The sequence below is a fragment of the Schistocerca nitens genome, chromosome 5 (assembly GCF_023898315.1).
Source record: "Schistocerca nitens isolate TAMUIC-IGC-003100 chromosome 5, iqSchNite1.1, whole genome shotgun sequence".
In the NCBI taxonomy this organism is placed as follows: domain Eukaryota; kingdom Metazoa; phylum Arthropoda; class Insecta; order Orthoptera; family Acrididae; genus Schistocerca; species Schistocerca nitens.
The window spans coordinates 179,422,536-179,449,939 of record NC_064618.1 but is presented as its reverse complement, the minus strand read 5'-3'; the positions used below and the strand labels follow the sequence as shown (position 1 = coordinate 179,449,939).

The window sequence follows — 27,404 nt, the reverse complement described above, 5'->3', positions numbered from 1 at the left end:
GAAATTTAACCCCTTTTCCCAGTTTCATCTGTAATTTTTTCTTCATTATTGTACAATTCTGTGTTATTTCTTCATTTACGTGTTTCTACTGTTGTTCTATTTCATAGTAAAACCGTGCCTTTCATTTTGTCGGTTCTTTATTTTCTTTTATTTTCATTTTCTACCCGCCACTTTCGAAGGTGTCCGACAGGAGACCGGCTACTCCACTCCAAGTAGATATTTTTTTAGGACAGCAGTAAATTTTTTTAGCAACATGCGCTCATGTTGTAGATGCCCTACCGTGGAGGTCACTGCGGCGTATGCAACTAGCGAGTTTAAGGAATAGAAATAATTTAAGATATTGTATTCAAATTACGTGTGAAGTAATCGAAAACAATATTTACAGTTAACGTTTTCCTTATGTAACTGTATACATTGCAAATCGTTGTATCTCTGATGAAAGCGAGTTATCACTGAGTCTTAGTCCACATCTATGTTCCGCTAGTCACGTTACAGTGTTTCGCAGAGGGTACACTATCACTTCCACCCTTTGTATTCCAGTCGGAAATAGTCGGCGTGAAGAACGATTTTTCGTTAGCCTCCGTGCGAGGTCGAATCTATCTAACTTTACGTTTATGTTCCTTTCGTGAGATATACGTAGGGCGAATGTACGCTCCCACAATTTTAACAGTAAACCACAGCTTGCTGCAGAATGCCTCTCTTGTAGCTTCTACTACCGGAGTTGGCCAACCATTTCTTTCCGCTCACTGAACGGACGTATAACCGAATACGCTGATGTTACTGTGATTTTTTTCTATTTCTTCTATCAGTGCTATCCAATACAGTTCCCAGGCTGACGAGCAACGCTTCATCGTTGACAGAAATAGTGTTTTGTAAGTTGCTTCCTTCGTGGTCGGACTATACTTGATGACGACTCTTCGAGTGAACCTCAGCTTGGCATCTGCCTTAGTTTTATGTGGTTGATCCGTTTTAAATAGTTATTTGCACATACTCCTAGATATTTTATTGAAGTAACTGCCTGCAGTGCTTTATTTATTTATTAGATAGTAGCTTGTTAACAATAATTTAAACACAGGTTCTATTGTTTCTTACACAGATCATGCAATACACGTTATTACTTAACTGTTTAAAACAGCACTACCTCCCATGACCACAACTATTTCTGCTATTAGTAATAACAATAATAATTAGTTAAAAAAGTATTTCTACTATAAGTAAAAACTACGACCACTACCAAATCTATGTCAGCTATTATTATAATAACTTCATTTCTTGTCTGTCACTCGCCAGTCCATAGGAACGCCCTTTCAGTTTCTCAGTCTATGTGGGAGGCGTTTTGGTTGCGTCTGCGCCTTCCATAGTTTATTGTCTCATTGGTTGCAGGCGACGAATCCACTGTTCTGAAGAAACATCACTGTTGCTGGTAACAAGCGCACTGTAGGTGTAGACGAAACGCAAGTATTGGAGGGACCCGTCTCCATTTTATTCACACACGTGTTTGTGCAGTATATCATCCTCCCTCCCTTCCCCCCTCCCCACCCCAAATATCGCGCCAAAGAATTGCGCTAAACCGGAGGGCTGAAAAATCATAAACACCATTTGTTGCTCTGGATCATTTTCAAATTTCGTCAAATGGTTTTGGACGGTCCATAGTGGTACGATACCGTACGCAAGAGAAAAAATTCCAGCCACATTACATTCCAAAAGGGTCATACCACGTTCAGTTGGTTTGCAGCCCTACAGTTGCTTATTCCTTGGAGATGGGTTAGAGCTGTACGTGGGGAGTGGGGCAGGGGAGGTCATCACTCTTAGAGTAAGTCACGAATGTCGCTCTGTAGCACACAGCACTACAAACTGAAGTTTTCTGCCACGAAATTCGTGAAAATGAACACCTAAGAGAAGGGGTGGTTCCATTAGTGCCCTTTGCACCACATCGTGAGGCCTTTTCGTGACGATTCTGATAATCGGTGTGTCTGAAATGTTTTCTTCATCCAACTATAAATAAACCGCGTGATTTCAATGTTGGCGTCGCGGTTCTGACATTCATCACAGAGGCGTCGAAAGAAGGGTTACAATATGACTAAGTGGGGGCATGACGACCTTTTCACCATTCCACGTTTTCATAAAAAAAAAAAAAATAAAATAAATGATTCAAATGGCTCTGAGCACTATGGGACTTAACTTCTGAGGTTATCAGTTCCCTAGAACTTAGAACTACTTAAACCTAACTAACCTAAGGACATCACACATATACATGCCCGAGACTGGATTCGAACCTACGACCGTAACGGTCACGCGGTTCCAGACTGTAGCGCCTAGAACTGCTTGGCCACTCCGGCCAGCCACGTTTTCACAAAGTGGTCCATTAATTGTACTACGGAGTGTTTGTTCTAAACGTAATGGTCCTACAGGGCGTTCGGATATTCCCGCTACAAATTTCTATAGGGATTGAAGGGCGAGTGATCTCTAAATATTTTTTGTAGGAATACATGTCCAGGAACGTACAATCTCCATGCTACAGCCGTTTGAAAACATGTTTGCTAGGTTAGTATACAACAGGAGAGTGATGGTGGGTGGGTGGGATGGTTACGTCGGATCGACTGATGTCATTGGATGTGAATCCTACCTCTCAGGCTTGGTTCGAGCCTCATTCACGTTTCTGTGAGTGTTAGAGCAACATGGTCGGGTATACGTTTGCAGAATACACTGACATGACCCTTCTGAATGGCGAAGCGTACAGCACTGGTAGAGCTACTCGTCGCCTTTATCAGGATCGTTCTCCATAACGTCGGACTCCATCGCATACTCGTTTCGCCACAATTACGCAACAGCTTCGAGAAAGGCGTGACTGTGGTGTTCCAAGGGCACCCGCACGCCCGAACTGGAAGAAGCTGTACTGATTTTCGTTGAAGAGAAACCGTCAAAGGGTACACAATCAATTTCTTTGGCTAGCAATGAGTGGAACTGTAAAACGAGTGATGTACTAGCTCGCGCCTAATCAATTACTTGTAGAAGTCGCGCGTTATTACCAACATGTTTTCAAATGTTTGTAGCATGGAAACGGTAAGTTTCCGAACAGGTGTCCCAATTCAAAGTATCATCTACGGACTTCCATCAGTGCTACAAATTAGTAACAGGAATTTTAGAACAACCTGTATAACACTTTCTAGGGGGACACCCACAGTTAATTTTACATCTAAAGACTTACCTTCCTTGAAGAATAACATACTGAGTTTTTTAGGAAATTTTCAACCATACTAAAGTGCGCGTCATTTACCACGGCGGCCGAGTTTAGGTTCGTTCTGCGCATCTGACGTCACAGAACACCGTCAGCCAATGAACAGAGAACGACGTTGCCAGAGCTCGACTGCAGTGCAGATCACGGACGAGTGCCTTCAGTTTTAGAAACGTTCGGTCATAAATTAAGCGATTGAACAAAAGCAATGTCTTGATAGCAGACTTTATTTTATAGAAAGTTTGGAAAAAGCATTCTTTATACCAATTGCTTCATATTCTATTAAGTAATTAAACCAAACAAGCAATAAGCCTCCTAATTCAGGCGACAGCAAGGAAAGGTGTTTGTATCATTCTCACTAGCCGCTTTTTCGCAATAATGAACAGCAGTAATTGTTTCTTTCCTATTGTACTTTGACGAAACGTGAGTAATTCATAGTCATACCAACAATGTTTGTCGGTATTTTTCGTGCTATATTAAAGTCCTTTGGGTGGTCCATTGAATGACAAGTTGCGTTAGCGTAATGGTTAAAGTGTTTGGCTGCTATGCAAAAGCTTCTTAGTTCAAACCTTCTACGGTGCTTAATATTTTCTTTATTAAAAAACAATATCGAAGTGTCTTTCTTCATGAATTTTATTCGTTTGAATGTAATTTTTAGAAATTTCTAGTGGCAACTAAAATCGACCGTACGGAAAGTATACACTATGGACTTTTACCTCTGCAAACTCTTCAAAATTTCGTGCAATGGTTTGCTACATCTAATGCTGCACAATAACTGCGTTGAACATCGAAACAAAATTAAGTCATTTATGGGGAGAAGGTATCTGTCAAGAAGATGTGTAAAAATCAAATTATTGGGCCAAATAGTTTTTGTGAAATCGAATGATAAAGCGTGTCAAAGCAGTTGAAACACCGTATGTCTGCACAAACGAGCAGTGTAGTGATGACAAAATCGCGCACAGGGCGGAATGCGGGGAGCACATCTCTGTAGCAGGTCCCCCCTAAACGTAAGTTTGCGAACTATACTATGGCGCTGCTTCTCTTGGCGCGTGCAACTGGCAACGCAGCAATCTCCCGCGACTGGGCGGGCATGCGCGAACCGCCAAGATAAAAGAATTGAACTATAATATTTCGATATTCTGTACGTAATTCACTAGGCGTCAGCGTTGTATCGACCACCTTGTTTTGGGATAACGAAGTGTTTGCAACAAAAGTGACCTGTACTTCGTGGACGGTGAATATTTATGCTGTCTTCCACACCATATTTTGCTTAAGAATATGTTTTACAGTCTTTGCCGCTGCGTTTGCGAAGATCGCTATAGCCCCACTGCTGACTGACTCAGCCACAAGGTGCGGAAGCCGCAGACGAGAAGAGCGAGCCTGCTGTGTGACCCTGTGTGGGGTGCCATTACACTGGCGTGACCGAGCCGACCCCATCACCACCTATAGCGCCCCAGCCAGCAAGCCAGCCATGCCGGAAGGGAGGTCCGCACAGCGGGCCCAATAAATTCGGGCTATTGCCGTCGCCGTCGAGGTGGTCCTAATGGCGTGTAATTATCATTAACGGCGTATCGTTCGCTGGTTTACGGCTGCCCACCTTTCACGCGCCGTTCGCAGGTGCTGCCTCTGCCGCTACTTTCGCGTGCTGGAATTCTGCCGAGTGCCAACGAGTGATGAGCCACCGGACCGGGCCTTATAAATTAACGCGCACTAAAAGGCGACATTATGGGCTCACCGCCCAACACATTCTCGTTAGCTGCGAAGTTCACCGACTCGGGTACGCAGACCGACACGTCCGCATCGTATCCCTCCAGAGTTATGGCGGCTACATATTTTACCCCGTGTTTTATCTACACCGTAACTCTTCCAATTTAGTCGTCACGAGCCCATTCCGATAGAAAAATGGCTTCATGTGCCATTTGAGACAAGCCGAAACCACGTTTCCAGTTCTGTGGCTTGCAAACGAGCGTACACTACCTCACTCACTGCCCTGGCAGTGTCTGAAACATCGACTTAACCTCCTACGACAGGCGTTCGATCTTCTTTTCACAGTCACAGTGGAGTAGATAAGGCTCAACGATAGATTAATGGCGGAAGTGGACTGTAAAACTATACTTAAGTAAATGTCGACTACAGGCTTTCAGAGGGTACGTGATGTTTTTCAGTGATTACAAAATCTAGTCACATTCGTAATGAACTTTGCAATGTGAGACCACTTAGCACTATTAAGTTGTACCAGCTCTAGTCTGAATGAGTGCACTGTTTCGGTAGAGAATGGTGTCCTAACGCCATTGTATCCTCTCCTGAGGTAAGTTATCCCACAGATGTTGTAACTAGTCTTTTACATATTGGACACTGGTACTGAGACTTTTTGATGTCTCAGCTGGTTCAGTGTATGTTTTATGATGGACAGATCTGTGGATCTTGCTGGTCAGCAAGCACAGCAAATAGTTCCTCCCCTTCTTTCTGTCCATCTCCTCAGCTCCCCACCCCTCCTTACCAAACTGCTCCTTCGTCCTCTCGCTGTTAATTTCCTCCTCACTCTGTCCAATCCCTCTTTCCTTTCTGTGCCCATTTTTCCCTCCACCTCCCTCTGTCCACCTCCTCGTCTCCTCTCTCTCTCTCTAATTATCTCGTCTCCCCCTATCTGAGTTCATTTTCTCCTTTTTCCTTTCACTGTCCTTCTCCTCCATCTGCCCATCTCTTTCTCTTTTTCTCTTATCATTTCCCCCTAAAAAAAGAAAAATGGTTCAAATGGCTCTGAGCACTATGGGACTTATTATCTGAGGTCATTAGTCCCCTAGAACTTAGAGCTACCTAAACCCAACCAACCTAAGGACATCACACACATCCATGCCCGAGGCAGGATTCAAACCTGCGACCGTAGCGGTAGCGCGGTTCCAGACTGAAGCGCCTAGAACCGCTCGGCCACACAAGCCGGAATTTACCCCTCCTTCCTCTCTCTGTCTATCTTCTCCCCCCATGATCTCTCCACGGTGGCACTTCCACCCCAGTAAGAGGTTGCTGGGCTTTACCCCCACGGTTTTTCTTTCGAGATAGCAAGTAACATGTGTACCAAATTTTGTTGAAATCGATCCAGAGGTTTAGGAGGAGTCTTTTTAACTACAGATTTTCCAGCGTGCGCCAACGTCACGTATGTGTGATATACGTTGAACATATTTCACACGTATTTGTATACATATTTCACCTGTATCTCTTGTGAATCTCAGCCCTACAGTTTCATTTTCACGCAGCCCAATGTTTGCGACATCATAACTCCTGAACTATGCGTGGTACAAAGATATAGTTTTGCAGGTGCATGTGGTTATTATACACTAAATGTGCTGTGAATAGCATTAGTGATAAGAAGTAGTAATTTAGAACGTCATGCATGATGTTCCAGTTTTTCACGCATCTCACCATTTATTACGTCATATCTCTTGAAGTATGGATCATACAGTGATATATTTTTCTAGGTGCGTTCAACAACATATGTGGATACTGACTACGACATGTGTTGCGAATAGGGACGGTCGCAAAGAGATGGTAAACTAATCGTCATGCGTGATGCGGCATTTTTTCACGGATCTCGCTGCTTATCAGATGATATCTTCTGAACTTTGTGTCGTATAGGGATTTGATTTGGAGGGTAAATTTATTGTTTTTACTGATTACAGTCGGAAAAATGTGTCGCGAATACAGTTAACCGTAAGGAATTAATTAATTAAACCGTCATGTTTCCTGTGGCAGTTTTAGTGCACGAACGGCGTAAACGCAGTAAGCAATAAACTTTTTTCCTTTCGTCATTTTGTGGGTGTTGTGAGACAGATAAATTTTCGTAAGGGTTTGAAGCTTTGTGTAAAGTTTTCTGCAAGTCACCAAATGCTTTCATTCTCAAATACTGGATGAGTAAAATATGGATAATCGCACGTCTTGCTTTATGCGGCCTTTTACCCTCATCCCCACCCCTCTGATAGGTATGTGATTCTATCTCCCACAGATATTCTTTCCTGATATGTGTACCAAGTATGGTTGAAATCAGTCCAGTGGTTTAGGAGGAAGTGAGGAACATACATATATATATATATATATTTTAATGTTATGTCCGGACTTACATTCCCCGACTAGTGAAAAAGCCTGGTGGAGGACAGTGTCCCACTTCCATGAATTGAAAAGAAAATGCATAAAGAACATTGATCCGTGTAACATACGTGATGTTAACGAGATGTTACTGATGTGTATCGTTGTCATTATTGTTAGGATGATTGTCGTATAGTTTCACGCTAACATTTGACACATTCGGATATGGATGAAATTGAAAACGAAGAGGTACAGAAAATCATGTGGGATAAGTATGAGGAAGCGTCAGTGGATGGAATTTAGCCGATCACACAGGGCCAGGACTGCAGCTTGGCGGGGAAAGTTTCGGACAGAACCTTCATATCCAAAGGTAGAAGAAGGAGTAAGATACCGATGTGAGTCCTAGCATTTACTCATCTTCGATATAGCCTACGTTTACTTTATGAAACCCAGTACCGGAAATCAGTAAGTCTCATTATTCTTCCAAAACGCCACTCTGAAGCATAAGTCAGTGGTTACGAACACAAACATTATGTTAGTGGTTTTAGGAATGACGATCATGTCTTGATAGCATTCACTGCATCAGGCAGTAATTACAATAACGCAGAAGAACAGATAAAAGCGTATATATGAACTTTGTGGACCTGCAGAAGGCGCATGAGAATATCGCTAGAATCATACGTGGGAAGAAATTAGAACGGATGTTGTGAGAGAAAAATGGATTAACCCAGTTAGAAAGTTATGCAAGAACATAACAAGTAACTCTGTGAATTACTTTTGGCTGCGTTAAATGCTTCGCTTTCGGCTTAGTCGAGGCAAAATTCTGATAAACCTTCTGGTTCGCACTGTCTACGTTTTCGCTGATAAGGGTTGCCGAGAAGCGAAACAGCAACAAGAACTTCTATCGTTGGTTATCCATTGCGAGAAATTATTTACATTTCTCACAATTTAATTCGTCTTTCAAACATTAAAGTTTTCAGAAGAAGATGAAAATAACAATAATCTAAAGAAAAGTCGGAAAAATGAAAGAAGTAAACCACAACAATTATCGAAGGATAATACTGTTTTATGTATTCATCCGATGATACTAATAATTTTCTGTTACGTAATGCGAAAATACTTACTTATATCTGTTACTCGCAATAAGGAATTTTTTCCAGATTGGACTGGCTGTCCGCTGAATGTCTCCCGATCAATGAATACTGTAAACCACTGTCACTAGATTCCGCATTGGCATTTGCTGTGTTCAATCAGCCATTTCTATGACCACCAGTGGAGTGTGCACTGAAATATTACATAAAATTATTACTTAAATAAAAATGAATTTTTGACTTAGCACTATTTTAAACTGGTATCACCTAATTTATCCTAGACCCACACAGATTACTTACACCATACAGACGGCACTGAAAAATTGTCATTGTGTGTTTTTAGTATACATGAAAATACATGTAAGATTTAAAACGAAAACCGTGTAATTAATACATCAATAATTCAACTCCCTACTGTAATCTATAGCATGCTCCCCATGTTTTTCGTTGTAAATCTTGCAATTATTTTCATAGCTATTATAAATTCGTAATCACAGTTTTAAATGATTATGTGTATGATGTTGGGGATCTGAATGCGGTTACGAGAAATTACCCTACACTTTTTAATCCAGTTTAAAAATGTGACATATTAAAAATTCATTTTTATTTAAGTAATTATTTTCTGCTTTTTTGTTCTTGCGAGTACAAAAGCTTTTCATGGATTTCGAATACTTTGATGAGATTACAACAGTGACTTACGCTAAATTTCATTTTTGTTTTAGTTTCCCTTCACCTTAGTCAACCAATAAAATGCTCCCTTTTACCTGTACTTTGCGAAAAGCCGTGTATCTCGCGAAAAGACGTGTATCTCGCGAATAGACGTGTATCTCGCGAATGGACGTGTATCTCGCGAAAAAACCGTAAACACAAATCCACCGAGATAGAAATTGAAGCTGCATGTGAGATTGTTTGGGCAAGAATCGGTATCGGGGATGCGCGTAAAATGATAATTGGGTCTTCCATCGTCCGCCAGACTCATCTCCTGATATAACCGAAAGCTTTGGAGAAAACCTCAGTTCAGTGGTATGTAGGTTCCCCAATCACACCGTAATCATCGGTGGAGACATTACTCACCCAATAATTAATGGAGAAAATGACAGTGTTGTTAGCTGTGGGCGTGATGAGACATCCTGTGAAACCTTACTGAATGCCTTCTCTGAATACCTGGAACAAATAGGAACTCCACTCATGTGGAAATACATTGGATCTAATGGCAACAAAGAGACCTGCCGCCTTTGAGGATGTCCACATCGAATCTGGTATCAGTGACCATGACGCGGTTGTGGCAACAATGATTACCAAAATACAATGGACCACTAAAACAAGCGAAAGGATATGTAAGTTCAGTGAACTAGATAAAAAACAAGTAGTGCCGTAATTCAATGAGGAACTTGAAACTTTAAGCACAGGCCAGGAACATGTAGAGGTATTCTGGCTCAAGTTTAAAAGAGTGGTTGATCTCGCACTGGATAGGTATATCCCAGTAGAACCGTTCATAATGGGAGGGAACCTCCATGGTATACAGCCACTGTAAAGAAACTTCTAAGGAAACAGAGATTACTGCGTACTAGTTGTAAAAAAGCATAGGGCTATTGATAGAGAGACGCTGAATGAAACGCATTTTGCTGTGAAAAGATCAATGCGTGACGCCATCAATGAATGCCACAGTAGAATACTGTCAAATCCTTTTCACAAAATCCAAAGAAATTTTGGTAGTATGTAGAGGTTGTTAGTGGCACCAAACTTAGCGTCCAGTCCTTAGTGCGTAAGACAGGAATTGAAATTGAGAATAGCAAAGCAAAAGGTTGAATGCTTAACCCCGTTTTCATATGTTCCTTTACAGAGGAAAGCCCAGGAGAACAGAAGTCTCGTACCAAGGAAAAGATGAATGAAAGAAGTATTAGTCTGTACTGAATATGTGGCTGGGTTAGCCCCACTTCTAACTGTAATCTATCGTAGATCCTTCAAACAAAAAAAACTGTGTCCAGTTTTTGGAAAAAGGCACAGGTCACTCCCGTCTACAGAAAGGCTAGTAGAAATGATCCACTAAACTACCGTCTAATATCCTTGACATGGATTTGTTGTAGAATCTTAGAACATATTCTGAGCTCAAACATAATTAGGTATCTTGAAGAGAATGATCCCCTGATTTCCAACCAGCATGGATTTCGAAAACAACGATCATGTGAAACCGAAATTGCACTCTTATCACATGACATACTGAAAGTCTTCGAACAAGGCAACCACGTCGGTTCAGTCGTTCTTGATTTCCGAAAAGCATTTGACTCAATTCCGCACTTACGCTTTTTGTCAAAGGCTCGATAGTAAGTTGTATCAAGTGAAATTTGTTACTCGAATGAAGACTTTTTGCCAGGGAGGACATAGCATGTTGTCTCGGGTGGAGAGCCATCGTCAGTAGCCTCGGGTGTGCACCATGGATGTGCGGTGGGAACTTTGCTGTTCAAGTTGTATATTAATGATCTTGCAGACAATATTAACAGTAGAACCAGGCTTTTTGCAGATGATGCAGCTACCTATAATGAAATACTATCTGAGAGAAGTTGCATAACCATTCAGTCATATCGTTATAAGGTTTCAAAGTGGTGCAGAGGCCGGCCGGGGGGCCGAGCGGTTCTAGGCGCTACAGTCTGGAACGGTCTCAGGTTCGAATCCTGCCTCGGGCATGGATGTATGTAATGTCCTTAGGTTAGTTAGGTTTAAGTAGTTCTAAGTTCTAGGGGACTGATGACCTCAGAAGTTAAGTCCAATAGTGCTCAGAGCCATTCGAACCATTTGGTGCAGAGTTTGACAACTTGCTCTAAATGTTCAGAAACGTAAAATTTTGCACCTAACAAAACGAAAAAATGTTGTATCCTATGACTATAATATCAATGCATCACGGTTGGAATAGAACAACTCATACAATTACCTGGTAGTAACATTTTGTGTGGAAATTAAAGTGGAATGATCAGGATTCAGTTATGAGTAAAGCATGTGGCAGGAGGTAGATTTTGGTTTACTGGTAGAATACTGGGGAAGTGCAATCAGTCTACAAAAGAGATTTCTTATAAATCACTCGTGCGACCGAATTTAGGATATTGCTCAAGTGCGTGCCACATAGGATTAACAGGGGATATTGAACGTATACAGAGAAGGGCAGCACGAATGTCATAGGTTTGTTTAATCCGTGGGAGAGTGTCACAAAGACACTGAAGGAACTGAACTAACAGACTCTTAAAGACAGACGTTAACTATCCCGAGAAAGTCTATTAACAAAGTTTCAAGAATCGGCTTTAAATGATCAGAGATATACTACAAGCCCCTACCCATCGCTCACATGGGTATCGTGAGGATAAGGTTGCAATAATTACTGCACGCATAGAGGCATTCAAACACTCTTCCCGCACTCCATACGTGAATGGAATAGGAAGAAATCCTAAGAACTGGTACAATGGGACGTACTCTCACGGTGGTTTGAAGAGTATAGATGCAGACGTAGATATGGATGTAGATGTATACGAATGCTAAAATTACAGAGACTGGAACCCACATGGAGGCTTACCGGTGGTCATACTACCCGTGAACCATTGACTGCTCAAACAGGACGAGATGGCAATTTCAGTGGTACACAAAGTACAGTCCTCCAAAGACCAGACTTCAGAAGGAGATAATATTGCTTTGTCATCCGTTTTTCAGCTATGGTGAAAGGTTCAAGTCTCTAGTTCATTGGAAAATGACTTTGGTAAACAAGGTACCTTCCGCCACACCCTAGAAAAGGAAGTGAGTTAATATTCCATGGACATCTAGTTGTATGTTTAAATTTTCAAGTCTGTAGCTCATTGGTAAGTTGTTTAAAATCAGTTGCAAAATTTGTGCCGAATACACAGAGATGAAAGTGATCTTATAGGAACGTGGTAAAAGTCGCTTTTACGTTTAGACTTTTCGTATCAAAACCGGTTTCTGGCAACTAGTTCATAATTAAAGCCGAATAAAATGTTTATATGTGGGAACTAATGGAAAACGAGTGAAACTGCAGGCCCGAGAACTGTGCTAATAAAATATCACAGTGAACGGCGAAATGGGATCTCTCTATATCAAAATATTAAACATTAAATGTCACATGATAAATTTTCGGTATCGCAATTTCGTTTACTCGCCTTGTGAGTAAAACGAAGTGCCTTGCAAAATGTAAATTATTGTATCACAAGGGAATAATGATTGAATCTTTGCACTTTTTTCTTAGTAAGAGTAGAAATTAAATTACTTGGATAGAAGCTAATCTGACTCAGATGCAAATTGGATATCTCCATTTCTGAATAAATAGATTCCAAAAAACTCATACGAAAATAAAATGAGAGCTAGAAGCTAGAAGCCGTAAGACTGCATCCTGTCTTATCATTGTGCTACCAAATGTACATGATAGTACTAACAACGGCGTAGCTATATCTTCAGAAGAATAGTAAAATTCGGTTAGTCGATGTTCTGCTTGCCGGAGAATCTGGTGGAAATCTTCGGATGAAGCTGGAGACATAGATGACCCTGAAACCGTAAATCGGATTTACTACACTCCTGGAAATGGAAAAAAGAACACATTGACACCGGTGTGTCAGACCCACCATACTTGCTCCGGACACTGCGAGAGGGCTGTACAAGCAATGATCACACGCACGGCACAGCGGACACACCAGGAACCGCGGTGTTGGCCGTCGAATGGCGCTAGCTGCGTAGCATTTGTGCACCGCCGCCGTCAGTGTCAGCCAGTTTGCCGTGGCATACGGAGCTCCATCGCAGTCTTTAACACTGGTAGCATGCCGCGACAGCGTGGACGTGAACCGTATGTGCAGTTGACGGACTTTGAGCGAGGGCGTATAGTGGGCATGCGGGAGGCCGGGTGGACGTACCGCCGAATTGCTCAACACGTGGGGCGTGAGGTCTCCACAGTACATCGATGTTGTCGCCAGTGGTCGGCGGAAGGTGCACGTGCCCGTCGACCTGGGACCGGACCGCAGCGACGCACGGATGCACGCCAAGACCGTAGGATCCTACGCAGTCCCGTAGGGGACCGAACCGCCACTTCCCAGCAAATTAGGGACACTGTTGCTCCTGGGGTATCGGCGAGGACCATTCGCAACCGTCTCCATGAAGCTGGGCTACGGTCCCGCACACCGTTAGGCCGTCTTCGCTCACGCCCCAACATCGTGCAGCCCGCCTCCAGTGGTGTCGCGACAGGCGTGAATGGAGGGACGAATGGAGACGTGTCGTCTTCAGCGATGAGAGTCGCTTCTGCCTTGGTGCCAATGATGGTCGTATGCGTGTTTGGCGCCGTGCAGGTGAGCGCCACAATCAGGACTGCATACGACCGAGGCACACAGGGCCAACACCCGGCATCATGGTGTGGGGAGCGATCTCCTACACTGGCCGTACACCACTGACCACTGGTGATCGTCGAGGGGACACTGAATAGTGCACGGTACATCCAAACCGTCATCGAACCCATCGTTCTACCATTCCTAGACCGGCAAGGGAACTTGCTGTTCCAACAGGACAATGCACGTCCGCATGTATCCCGTGCCACCCAACGTGCTCTAGAAGGTGTAAGTCAACTACCCTGGCCAGCAAGATCTCCGGATCTGTCCCCCATTGAGCATGTTTGGGACTGGATGAAGCGTCGTCTCACGCGGTCTGCACGTCCAGCACGAACGCTGGTCCAACTGAGGCGCCAGGTGGAAATGGCATGGCAAGCCGTTCCACAGGACTACATCCAGCATCTCTACGATCGTCTCCATGGGAGAATAGCAGCCTGCATTGCTGCGAAAGGTGGATATACACTGTACTAGTGCCGACATGCTCTGTGTCCTGTGTCTATGTGCCTGTGGTTCTGTCTGTGTGATCATGTGATGTATCTGACCCCAGGAATGTGTCAATAAAGTTTCCCCTTCCTGGGACAATGAATTCACGGTGTTCTTATTTCAATTTCCAGGAGTGTATTTCCCCATTCTGTCCTTGTGCAATGACAGCAGCTTAATGAGGAGTGTTCAGTAGTCCCATAGATTTCGTAATTTCAAACAAGAGAGCAAAATTCCTTTCGTTATAGTCGTGACCGCGTGCAGCCTCACCTACCAAATAAGTTCGCACTAATGTCGATAGACCTAAGCGACATCTTATTGTTGCTCATATGAAATTTACGTAATCGTGGAAAATGATAAACGAGCGTACCTTAGTATTCATTAACTTCTAGTATATTCTCGGAAAAATACTTTCCTACTACATGTTTTTGGAAATAACTAATTATCCAATTAGTATTCTGACTTAAATTTATGGCCGAGAGGTTCTCGGCGTTTCAGTCCGGAACCGCTCTGCTGCTACGGACGCAGGTTCGAATCCTGCCTCGGGCATGGATGTATGTGATGTCCTTAGGTTAGTTAGGTTTAAGTAGTTCTAAGTCTAGGGGACTGATGACCTCAGATGTTAAGCCCCATAGTGCTTAGAGCCATTTGAATTTAAATTTACTCAAATTAAGATTTCGTCAAATGGCTGCCTTTCATAAAGTACTGCATACAAAGAGTTCTTCCTTTAGTAGTACACCGCAAGACAACACTAATTATTCGTATAAGATTAACATTACTACAGTATATTCAAAGAGTGTTTATGAGCCTCTCAGGACGCTAAAGGCGCTAGCAGGCGAGTATCACATTCGGCGTTCATAAAAAATTATGAAGTATTTCCTCTTTTGGTTGATTTGAAGCGACTCGCCATGTCCACCAATCTCCTACCAACCTTCTCATTTCAGCACTTAAACCCAGCATCCTCAATTATCAGTTGGATATATTCCGCTTTCTGTCTTCACCTAAAGCTTTTACGCTACAGCTCCCTCTAGTATCATGGAAGTTATTACCAGACGTCTTAACTGATATGCTATCGTCGTCTCTCTTCTTCTTGTTAGTGCTTTCTGTACTCGTATATTCCTTCCCTCACCGATTCTGCGAAGAACCTCATTTCTTATCTCATCAGTCCCCCTAATTTTGAACATTCACCCGTAGAACCGCTTCTCAAATGTTGGTATTATCTCAAGTTCTGATTTCCCCACAATTTATGAATTGCTCCCATACAATGGTGTGCACAAAACGTTCGTTGTCGAGGAGAAAATTAGAGATATTAGAGGTACTAAGATACACTGACAATCATTCTTCCCATGCCCCATTCGCGGAAGAACGGAAGTATAGGGAATTAGTGATAAGAGGATTACCCCCGCCACACACCGACAGATGATTTGCGTAATATAGACGTAAATGAAATTCCTTCCTCCAAATAAGGTCACATGAGCTATTTTTGCTTTGAGGTTACAGCATCCTTTCATGTCGTTTATTCTTTGGTCCCCAATTTTAATGTTAAGTTTATTGGCAATTTAATTTCTGCTATTTTTCAGTGCTTCCGCTATCTTTACTTTCAGTCCACATACTGTTTTCTGAGAATTTCGACACGTCCTGTTAATATTCCTGACTTTCGCTCAGTATACCAATGTCATCACGGAATCTTATCACTGATATGCTCTCACCCTGAATTTTAATTCAGCAACTGAACATTAGTTTCCGTCATTTCTTCTTCGATTTCATTGTTAATGCCCTATCTCGGTTCTGTTACATTTTGTACCTTACTCATCCTTCTCTATTACTTATTCCTCTTTTTCTGAGCATCTGAAATTTTTTACACCATTCTGTTTGTCTTATAATGTTCTTTTAGGGTGACAGTCATCTTTTCTTTGCGCCGTTTCTGCTATGATGCGAGTCGGAAACCGTTTTGTTTCGAACTAAAGATCAAATGGTGGAAGGTGGAGAAAAATATCTGTCGCTCTAGTAATCTGTACTGGGAAGCAAAAGATTAGTTGACACATATGCACTTTAAATAAAATCTTCTACTCAAATCGTAGCTGAAGAACCGCTACACTTAACTGATTGGAAATTCATTCCAACCGGTGTTTAAATACAGCTTTTAAAATCATTTACGTATAAAATTGAATGAAAAGTCCAATAATCCACTATAGTTGTGTTTATTTAAGTCCATTAGAGACGCACACAAGGGGTTTCGCAACTTTTAATTGCAACTTCTTGTGTATATTAATGCTATGTCATATGGCATAGAGAGCTGTTACAGAATGCCGCAGAGTAACAGATGGCGTAGCTAGACAAAATTCTCAGCGCTACTCAACTGATAAAGACCATCCTCAATTACTAATGTCCAGTCTGTATGGACATCACCAATCGTCATAACTTTGTATGTTTCTGACGGTTTCTTTCGGTCTAAGGCAATCAACAGGCGTTGTATGTTGCTTGACATAGGCCGACAGGAACATATTTTGATTGGTAAAGTGATGACAGCTGCTGATTTAATATAAGCGGGAAATTCATTATTGATGATGGTTTTTATCAATTGAGCAGGGCTGCGAACTTTGCCTAGCCACGCCAACTGTTACTCTACGGCAATCTGTAACAACACCGTATACCATATGACATAGCATTTATATACACGAGAAGATGCAACTTAAATTTGCGAAATCGCTTGTGTGGGACTGTAATAGACTTAAATAAATACAGCTACAGCGGACTATTGGACTTATCGTTCAGTTTTATATTTTAATGTTTTTAAGACCCGTATTTAAACACTTGCTTTATTTATGAATTGTCAATCAGTTACACATAACTACTGTAGCTGTGGCTGCCCCAGTTTTAAAATTATCTCTAACTGCTGCACTGTTGACAACTTGTGGCTGCCGTGTGTAGCTATAAGCAGAGGACTGACACATGCGTGCGTGTATGTTCATCGAATGTTTGTTGGTAGAGCCAGCTATCAACAACTCGGAGGAATGTTTGGCACCAACCAGGAGCAGGGAACTAATCTGGAACTAGAAGAAAGTGCCCCGGTTGCCGCCGCTTATAACACCGTCCTGGCTGTCTTCATTGGTCGACGATCTGTAGATTCTTCATTTGTCACGTTATGCTATTGGTGGCGATATTCAAAGCGCAGCTACCGGTGTTTGCAGGAATCTTCATTGAGGCGCCGGCTCCAGCAGTGTCGATAAACTGCGATACTGCAGTTCCCACTGAAGCAGAGCCCACATTAAATCAATGCTGTTAGACATTACCGAGCTTAATGTTCTCTCCCTCTACGAACATTCAGATACCTTCGTTGCTCTGTTGGGTAGCGTCTGGCAGTCTGTACAGAACAGCGTATGAGAAAATGCTTCTTGTCTGGTGTAACATGACATTAATTAAGACCCCTGAAACTGTCAGTCCCTGTACAACCTGAGGGCCTGTGATCGAGGTACTCTACCACTGTTCGCGTGCCCCTGTTTCCCCACAGTCCCATCAGCCATTGCTTCGTGTTTTGAATCTATGAAGATAATTTGGGTAAGATCCGCATCGTGCCAGCAAGGCGTCTCATTTTCGCATGTAATCGGTACTTGTAAGACCGACTGTGACTGGAATTGCTCCAACAGAATCCTGAGCACAGATCTGCAGCAGTGATCGCCATGTTCTTCTACATTTACATCTACATCTACGTGCTTTTTCTGCTATTTACAATAAAGTGTCTGGCAGAGGGTTCAATGAACCACCTTCAAGCTGTCTCTCTACCGTTCCACTCTCGAACGGCACGAGGGAAAAACGAGCACTTAAATTTTTCTGTGCGGACCCTGATTTCTCTTATTTTATCGTTATGATCATTTCTCCCTATGTAGGTGGGTGCCAGAAGGATGTTTTCGCAATCGGAGGAGAAAACTGGTGATTAAAATTTCATGAGAAGATCGCGTCGCAACGAAAAACACCTTTGTTTTAATGATTGCCACTCCAATTCACGTATCACGTCTGTGACACTATCTCCCCTATTTCGCGATAATACAGAACGAGCTGCCCTTCTTTGTACTTTTTCGATGTCATCCGTCAGTCCCACCTGATGCGGATCCCACACCGCACAGCAATACTCCACAATAGGGCGGTCAAGCGTGGTTTAAGCAGTCTCTTTAGTAGACCTGTTGCACCTTCTAAGTGTTCTGCCAATGAATCGCAGTCTTTGGTTTGCTATACCCACAATATCATCTATGCGATCGTTCCAATTTAGGTTATTTGTAATTGTAATCCGTAAGTATATAGTTGAATTTACAGCCTTCAGATTTGTGTGACTTATCGCGTAATCGAAATTTAGCTGCTTTGTTTTAGTGCTCACGTGAGTATTTTCACACGTTTCTTTATTCAGGGTCAAGTGAAACTTTAAGCACCATACAGATATCTTAGCTAAACCATTTTGCAAGTGGTCGTGATCATGTGATGACTTTATAAGACGGTAAATGACAGCATCATCTGCAAACAATCTAAGACCGCTACTCAGATTGTCTCCTATGTCGTTAATATAGATCAGGAACAATAGAGGGTCTATAACACTTCCTTGGAGAACGCGGGGTATTAGTTCTGTTTTACTCGACGACTTTCCGTCTATTACTACGAACTGTGACCTTTCTGACAGGAAATCACGAATCCAGTCGCACAACTGAGGCGATACTCCGTAGGCACGCAGTTTGGTTAGAAGACGCTTGTGAGCAACGGTGTCGAAAGCCTTCTAGAAATCTAAAAATATGGAATAAATTTGACATCCCCTGTCGATAGCACTTATTACTTCATGAGTATAAAGAGCTAGTTGTGTTTCACCAAGAACGATATTTTCTGAAACCGTGCTATGTGTCAATAAATCGTTTTCTTCGAGGTACTTCATAATGTTCGAATACAGTATATTTTCCGAAAACCTACTGCAAATCGACGTTAGTGATATAGGCCTGTAATTCAGCGGATTACTCATACTTCCCTTTTTGGGTATTGGTGTGACTTGTTCTGTTTGCCAAACGCTGGTTTCTTATTTGCCTGCTGAATAACCTCAGCGACAGACTATTCCCATGGACGTCGGCACCGTTCGCGTTGGGCGGGCTAGCCAGATGCGCAGAAGGGCGACAAGCAGCAGACGTGCCTCGGCACCATTCGCCGCGCTTTGTTGCTACGCCGTGTATCGCTTACTGCCTGCTGAAGCTGGACCCCCGCCGTGACGCTACATCCATGCGCCGCATCGCGAGGCTCTTACGCTCTCTCGAATAAGTAAAGGAGTGAAGCAGATTTTCGGTTTAATGTCCTGTTGACGAAGAGGTTATTGGAGAACGATCTCGGCAAGTTAACAAAAGAATATCGGCTTTAGAAGGAAACATCCTGGAATTCACGTTACGCGATTTGGTGAAACATAAATCAGGACAGGACCCCAATACGACTCCACTGTTTTACGACTACCCTATCTTACTCACTGGCTGAATATCCGTCGACAATTTCTGTTTATTATACAACAAGCACCTAAATACCTTGCTAGGAGTATCCACAAAACTGTATCACCTGGTTATACCGGTCAGTAGTACCCTTTCAATACCGCAGCAATGTAGATAGCAAATGAACGAAAGTCGTAAAAGTGACAGAATTTAATCATTTTTGAACCTAGTGCATGTGTAAAACTCAAGATCTGCTTGAGAAACTGAACGTCAACTTTTTTCTCCTAAACGGATGGGTCTACTTCGTTAAGCTTTCCAGCATCGTATAGTAAAATTATTCCAAGAAATTTGAGGCTGTAGGTAATTAACAAAACTCCGTTGTTAGAAAGAGACGCTACTGTATTTATTGAAAATTAACGATTCTCACAATGTCCTAAATCTCTCGCGAATAACTCAAGGATCTGTATATACAGGTTGAGCCCGAACTGCACCGACAATATCTCTCTGGTTGACAAGGAGTATTTAAATATTTTGGTGTATAAGGAACCTTGGTCTCCCGCGGTATGTTGCAGATTATTAGCATTTCATTTTATTTCTAAATCCCATTTATATTTGTATCGGTATTGCATTGAAAATAACTGTGAGGTGTGTGTGTGTGTGTGTGTGTGTGTGTGTGTGAAACATAGGCAGAAGAAGATCGTGTAAATAAGAGTAAGGAAAAGTAAGAGAGAAATTGAGGGAGTTAAAGCGACTGTTAGTCTGTGATTGAGTGAGAGAGGGAGAGTGAGTCAAAGAATTTGTGATTTTGAGCCAGTTCATGTGTTTGAAAGAAAAATTTCTATTTATTCGAGTGGTTCAAGTACAATCATATTGCAACATATTTCAGTCTCAGGCGTTCTCCTCCGAATGTGAAAATACTTTTTTGACACCCGCCCATAAAACGAGAAATGATCATTGTAATAAAATAACAGAAATCAGAGGTGAGACGGAGAGATTTGTGTGTTCGTTTTTTCCTTCACTGTTAACAGAGTGGAACGGCAAAGAAATAGTGTGAAGCTGGTTCTATGAACCTTCTGCTATGCACTTAAGTATAAATTGCAGCGTAGTCATGTAGATACAGACATGGTTCAGATAATATGACCCTATCCGCGGGTGCATCTCGTACAATAGCAGGTCAGCACCACCATCATCATTATACTACATAAATGTACGTCACAAACACGATATATGGCGCTTCATATAGCGCGTACTCGTGAGAGACGCCAGACACATTTTCTCTGGTGTTTCAGCAGATATTTGCAACGTTGTATTTCCTATTGGTAGCCTGTGTCAGCCCAAACAAACACTCCTCAACCTCTCTATCTTGCGACGCCCAGTCCCAATGGAAAGCATCAGATTGCGTCCCATTACAAACAAAAAGCTTAATTTTACGTGTCCATTCCATATATCAGTTCCACATTAGTCACTGGTGCTATTCGTTTTATCAATATGTCTTAACATGGACAGTAATACAGGAAGAATAACCAGAGCTCCTGCACCGACTCGCATGTCACCTTGGCCTGACTGCTATCACTGTGCAGTAGCGCTACTCATTCACTGCTGGTGTACTGGTTATTCGTCTCGTATCTATTAATACGTATCGACAAAACCAATATTGCAGTAGATTAATGTGAGACCGCTCTACCGAATGGGCATGTAATATTCCGATTCAAAAATAATTTTGTTTGTAATGGGAAACACACCGACAGTTTCTGTTGACACTGGGAGCCGAATTAAACGTTGTGATGATCAACATTTCTTTGGGCCCACGCACTTTACACATTGCATAAATGAAACTGCAGATACCTGCTGCAACACCAGAAAAAATGTGTCTGACTATTGTTAGGAGAGCATCCTTTATATTTGTTACAATATTAATTATCACAGCTATCTCTCTTCCAGTAGTGGGGTACATATACAAAAAGTTTATCATTCAATGTATTGTGTAAGATATATATGGAGAAATCTGTTTCTTCAGTAAAACGTTTCTGGGTATTAGAGCGCATACTCATAGTGTTACAACAGTAGCTTGAACGATGACTTATGCAGTAACATGAGGATGCTGTCGAACATCCGAGAAAGTTTTAAAGAAGACACTGGCTGCATATGCCAACCCACTCGTACACACATTGTTTCTTATGGGTGTCTACTTCTTTTCCAGGTGGCCGTGCTCCTGGCGACTTTAGTGGCAGGAAGCCAGTGTGTGGTGTCGACAGCTCCAGGAGCGACGCAGTCTGGCACAGCAACGACCACTGCTCCAGCTGCCCCAGCCGCTGAAGACAGATCCGGTGCTGCCGGAACGCAGACACCCTCAAATGGTGCGGACCGACGTGAGCTGACGCTGGGGCTGTCTGGTAGCTGCTGCGGCTCTGGCCCGCAGCTCAGCAACTCCTACGGTCCGCCGCCCCCGTCTGGACCTCCTCTACCTCGTCCAGTGTATGGGCCTCCGCCCCCAGGACAGCAACAGCAGCCAGCCATCATATATGCGCCACCTCCACCGGAGCCGCCACCACCACCGCCACCGTCGGGCTCTTACGGACCACCACCTTTTAAGCTACCACAAGGCGGCCCACCTAGAGGTCACCACCACAAACAATTCTTTCCGCGACCACATTACGGTCCACCACACCCGCCACGTCCTAGGCCAGTGTATGGGCCACCAAAGTCACCTAGACCAGTATATGGGCCTCCACCACCAACCAAACAGTATGGACCACCACCATTCGGTCTGAGGCCACCTGCTCCACCCCTTGGACCACTAAAGCTCACCTACGGCACTCCATCGAAACCACCAAGTTTCTTGTCTAGCTCCCCTCCTAAGCCGGTCTATGGAGTCCCTACACCAACCTATGGTGTTCCACAAATTTCTATATCTCCCCCTCCTGCACCTAGCAGCACATACGGAGCTCCATTCCATCATTCTGGAGGTGGTGGGGCACCTCCTACACCACCAGTGATCAAGTACGATGGCTGGCAGCCAATGCTGGGCGTTTCACACAAACCGAGCGACACTTATGGTCCACCAACAGGTGGAATTTCTTCGCCGCCGACACCTACACCCAGTGTAGCCTATGGAACTCCACTGTCAAGCGGAACTGGCTTTAGCTTCAGCGGAAACTCGGGAGTATCAGGAAATGGTGCCAGTCTTCTTCTCGCAGAGCTGTATGGAATTCCTTCAGGTGGTGGAGATACTGGTTCGGGTGGAGGTTTATTTGGAGGTGGGTCCTTTGGCAGCTCTTTAAGTACAACATACGGTGTTCCTAGTCTCAATCTTGGCGCTCCACCACCACAAGCACCACCAAGTAGTGACTATGGCACTCCACTGCCACCAGCTACAGTCACTGTTATAACATCTTCTACTGATGGTGGGTATGGTGGCTCTCCTCCTCCTCCACCACCTCCATCATTGCCCAGCCCTGACTATGGCCCACCACCAAGTGGTGGAGATATTCAGTTGCCTTTACTGCCAAACGGTAATGACATTGTACAGGCAGGTCCTATACCTACAGCTCCTAGTAACGAATATGGAGCACCACTGCCTCCTGCCGGTTTGACTGCTCCAGCTCTAAATATAGATCAAGGCATCAGTGATGCAGTGGGTGCTACAATTGAATCAGGACATACTGATGCAGGGGCAACACATACTTTACAGCCTGACACTGCTCAGCTTGGTGTGCCACTGAGTAATGGACATGATGAAATACACTCTCCATCACCTGCTGTTTCTGTTACAATCACCAAGAGTCAGAGCATTGAGCTGAAACCACTAGGGAAGAAAGTCACTCCAAAGGAACCTGTTAAATTTAGAGAACCTGTACCCCCTGGACTGCTGTCTTCAATTGCGGAGACAGTGAGACTGAAGGAAACATTCGGCACTGATGTACACGGCAATAAAGGCCCAACATACTTGCCGCCACCTATCCCAGATCCCGCAGAGACCAATCAGAACGATCCTTCAAGACCACCAGTCATATATGGCTCTCCAGAACCGGCACCGTTTCGACCTCCTCCTCCACCAGATGACTCAGCTTCTTCGAACACTTTCCTTGTTCCACCTCCCAACGTTTACCGCCCTCCATTGGCAGCCACGAGCTATTCCAGCATTACTTCCGGAGATTTTGGCTTTGGGAGCTCCTCTCTCACTGCTGGTTATGGGGTACCACCTCCACAGTCTTTGTATCCTCCATCAACAGTGTATGGGGTCCCCAACTTTGTAGGTGGCAGCGTCTCATTTTCTTCTGGTAATCTGGACAATTCGGGAGCTTTGAGTCACACAGTGTCTAACGTCTATGGTGCTCCTAATGGTGGTGGCCACAGCTGCACTGACACAGGCTTCATCCCTTCGAGTGGGTTTGGTACATCAGTGGCAGGTGATTCATCTGGACAAGGCGAGATAATTCACGGTACTGTGCCCAGTGGTGAATATGGTCCGCCGCCACCGACTATATCTTCAAATTACGGTGCCCCATCAGCTCCATCTTCCAATTATGGGCCCCCACTATCTCAATTTAGCCAAAGCTATGTTTCCTCTTCAGGTCCCTCCGCGCCATCCACATTGTATGGTGCTCCTTCAGCACAAGTAGTGTCTGTTAGTTACGGCAGTCCGGATTCTAGGGGTGTTTCTGGAATCCTGTCAGCCCAGTCTTCTGGAGGAAATGATGTGTCTGCTGAGACACTGCCAGTGTCAGCCACTGGAGGCGACAATGGTGGCGCCCTGTCTTTACCAGAAGCCCAAGCACTTACTGCATTAGGGACATCGGCCAGCAACTCGCAAGATTTCACAGTTCAGGGTGCACACGGAAGCTACAAACTGCATATTCAAGCAGCTCCTGGCGTGGGTGAAGACGGCTCCAACGCGAACATACCCCACGCGGCCGTACTCTCAAACGGCCTACTACAGGATATCCTGAACGCCATCGAGCAACAGCAGCCGTCATCCTCCTACGGGTCTGATCTGCAGCAGGAATCGTCAGCCAGGGTAGACGTATCAGCGAGACCCGAGCCAAATTCCGTGCCCACTGCATCTCCATCCACGAAGGACGGGAACTATACTAAACACACGAGAAATTCTACGGCAACAACGAACTCCACGGCGTCTTCTGCGAGATCACCTGTTCCTAGTGACATTCAGTCAGCATTCCCATTCTCTGTGGCTGAGCACGGCATAGCGTTGTTTTTCAATCGTACTGGGAAAGCTCTGGACGACGTAACACCAGAGAGGAGCAACAACACATCAACGCAGCTACCTGAACACGAAGTGAAACTGCCGGACGATGTAGGGACATACGTATCATTCAGTGGTCCTCACGCCAATTACAAATATGGCGACACGTCTGGTTCCCAAGAAGATACGTCGCGCGCAGACACGAAAAGTGCTCAGTCATCGCAGGAGTCTCGGACAAATTCTTCACCGGGAGAGAAGAAACAATAACTCTGCGACACGGGGCATACAGAACCATTCAAGCTGACGGTGTTATTGGTCTTCGACTAAATTTCTGTGGACAATGGGCGTTAATTCGTCTATGCCGTTCAAAAGTCACACGCATAATGAAATTATTCCACAGAATTTCAGTTGTATCAATGCGAATGAAGTGACTGAGTTGTTATTTAGTACGGTAAGCATAATTTATTAATTTTGTACTTGCAACATTACTGTTGCGATCGGAGAATGCGCTTGTTCGTTTTAAAACAGTGTGAATGTCACGACTTTCTTTCCGTGAGTCCCACTTGTGACGCTGTGACCATGAGAGGACAGCGGCCATTTTTGTTTTGTTTTTTGCTTTTACTTGAAATGAATCCTACAACATAGCCCCAGTTTTCCTTTCCATGAATCACTACTAAATACTTCGCTGCAGAGAACTGCTCGACCTTTTCATGTGAAAAGAAGATAGAGACAGTGCGCTATGTTATGAACTTGGAGACGATGTCGATACGGACTTTACTGGTGCTGCTACGTAATACATGAAGTGTTTAAATTTTTTCAGATTTATGTACCTTCTTTACTATAAACAACCTAACGGATTCCTACTAGTGGGAAAACTATACGTATGTCTCTAGAACGTGTCTATTCCGTTCCTTCATTAGGCACTACGTGTGTTTGTGTGATGAGTGCTGCATTATGTTTCCTGTTTGATCTGTCAACACGAGCAATGTAGTTAGAGAAATTACTATTTTAGGTAAGAACGTGAAAGACAATGTTGTGCCAATATACACATCAGCGACTGCTCAACCTCTTTCTACTATGTTGTTAATGCCCATTTTTATACTGCATTGTATTATATTGTACAACAAACGAATGATTGTGTAAATACATCTTTTTATACGTTTTAATTTTATTTAATCGAGCTTTAACGCCTTTTATTACCTCTTTATCTAATTCAAAATTATGATACGCAAATATTTCATTTTTTTGTGCAAATAATCATTATTGATCCTGTAAAGCATCAAAGACAGAGAGCTACGCAGGATTTGTACACAAATCTTTACAGCGTTACCCACAGATATATTCGTTCATTTGCCTTAGGTGACCTTTTGAAATTCTTGACATTTTTCTATAACTTCCTGTAGAAGGAACAATGGCTTTGTAGTTACAAACGCAGAAACTTCTAGGTTGTTGGTGTCATTGATGTGAAAATGAGAAAGTGGTTTTCTTCTCAAAATAATCAGATCAAACGTCTCTTTGACTTTAATGTTTTGTTAATATTGACATACTTCTGAAATATGTTTCACAGCTCAAAGTATCAGTTAATTTACGTCAACACCAACGTTCTATTTTATTTCGACTACTCATTTCAGTTGTTTGACCCTCCATCAACAGGCACATTTCGGTTAGTAAAAAGACTAGTGTGTGTTTTATGTACGTCTTTAAGGGAACCTGTACCAGTGTCTAATAGGAGATCAAAAATGAAACACTATTTTAGGACATGGCTCAAAGTTTTATGGAGGTCTTCGGTTGCAATGGTGAAGGTAATGATATAACAAATACTTTCAGTAGCCACAGGATCAACATAAAACACACCTTGTCAATAATGATGTAAGCGAAGATGTCGACTATAAGATAATAAGTACAAAGAACAAATAAAATAATGGTGCTGCCACAGTGAGAAAAAAACACAGTATTTTAGTATAAGTCTGAAAGTATTGTGGAGGTCTATGGTTGAAACGATGAATTCGTATAAGCTATTTAGGAGACAATCTGAGCAGCCCTCTTACATTGTTTCCAGATGATGCTGTCATTTTCCGTGTAGTAAAGTCATCAGAAGACCAAAAACATCTGCAAAATTATTTAGACAAGATGCATATATGGTGCAAAAAGTGGCAGTTGACCATAAATAATGACAGGTGTGAGATTACCCACGTGAGTACTAAAAGAAATCCGTTAAAAACCGATTACACGGTAAAGCAAACAAATCTGAAGGCTGTCAATTCAACTAAATACCTAGGAATTACCATCACTAAGAACTTTAACTCTAGCGATCTCATAGATAATGGTGTGGGGAGGGCAAACCAAAGACGGTTTTGTTGGCAGAACGGCAGAGAAATAAGAAGTAGTGTGAGAGGGGTTCGAAGAACCCTCTGCCAGGCAGAGCAGTAATGCAGTGTAGTAATGTATAAGCAGATTATCCCACTATATTCCCTTAAATTATCTGAACATACTATACGCAGG

At 43.1% G+C, this 27,404-nt stretch overlaps 1 protein-coding gene across 1 annotated transcript in view; it reads left to right on the top strand.

The window, feature by feature from the left end:
• LOC126259569 (uncharacterized) overlaps positions 1-26,068 on the top strand; it is a 72,918-nt gene extending 46,850 nt beyond the window's left edge. Inside the window, exon 2 of the mRNA XM_049956476.1 lies at positions 21,900-26,068. Coding sequence (XP_049812433.1) covers positions 21,900-25,169 — 3,270 coding nt within the window. The 3' untranslated portion in view covers positions 25,170-26,068. The remainder of the gene's footprint in view (positions 1-21,899) is intronic.
• Positions 26,069-27,404: the final 1,336 nt, after the last annotated feature.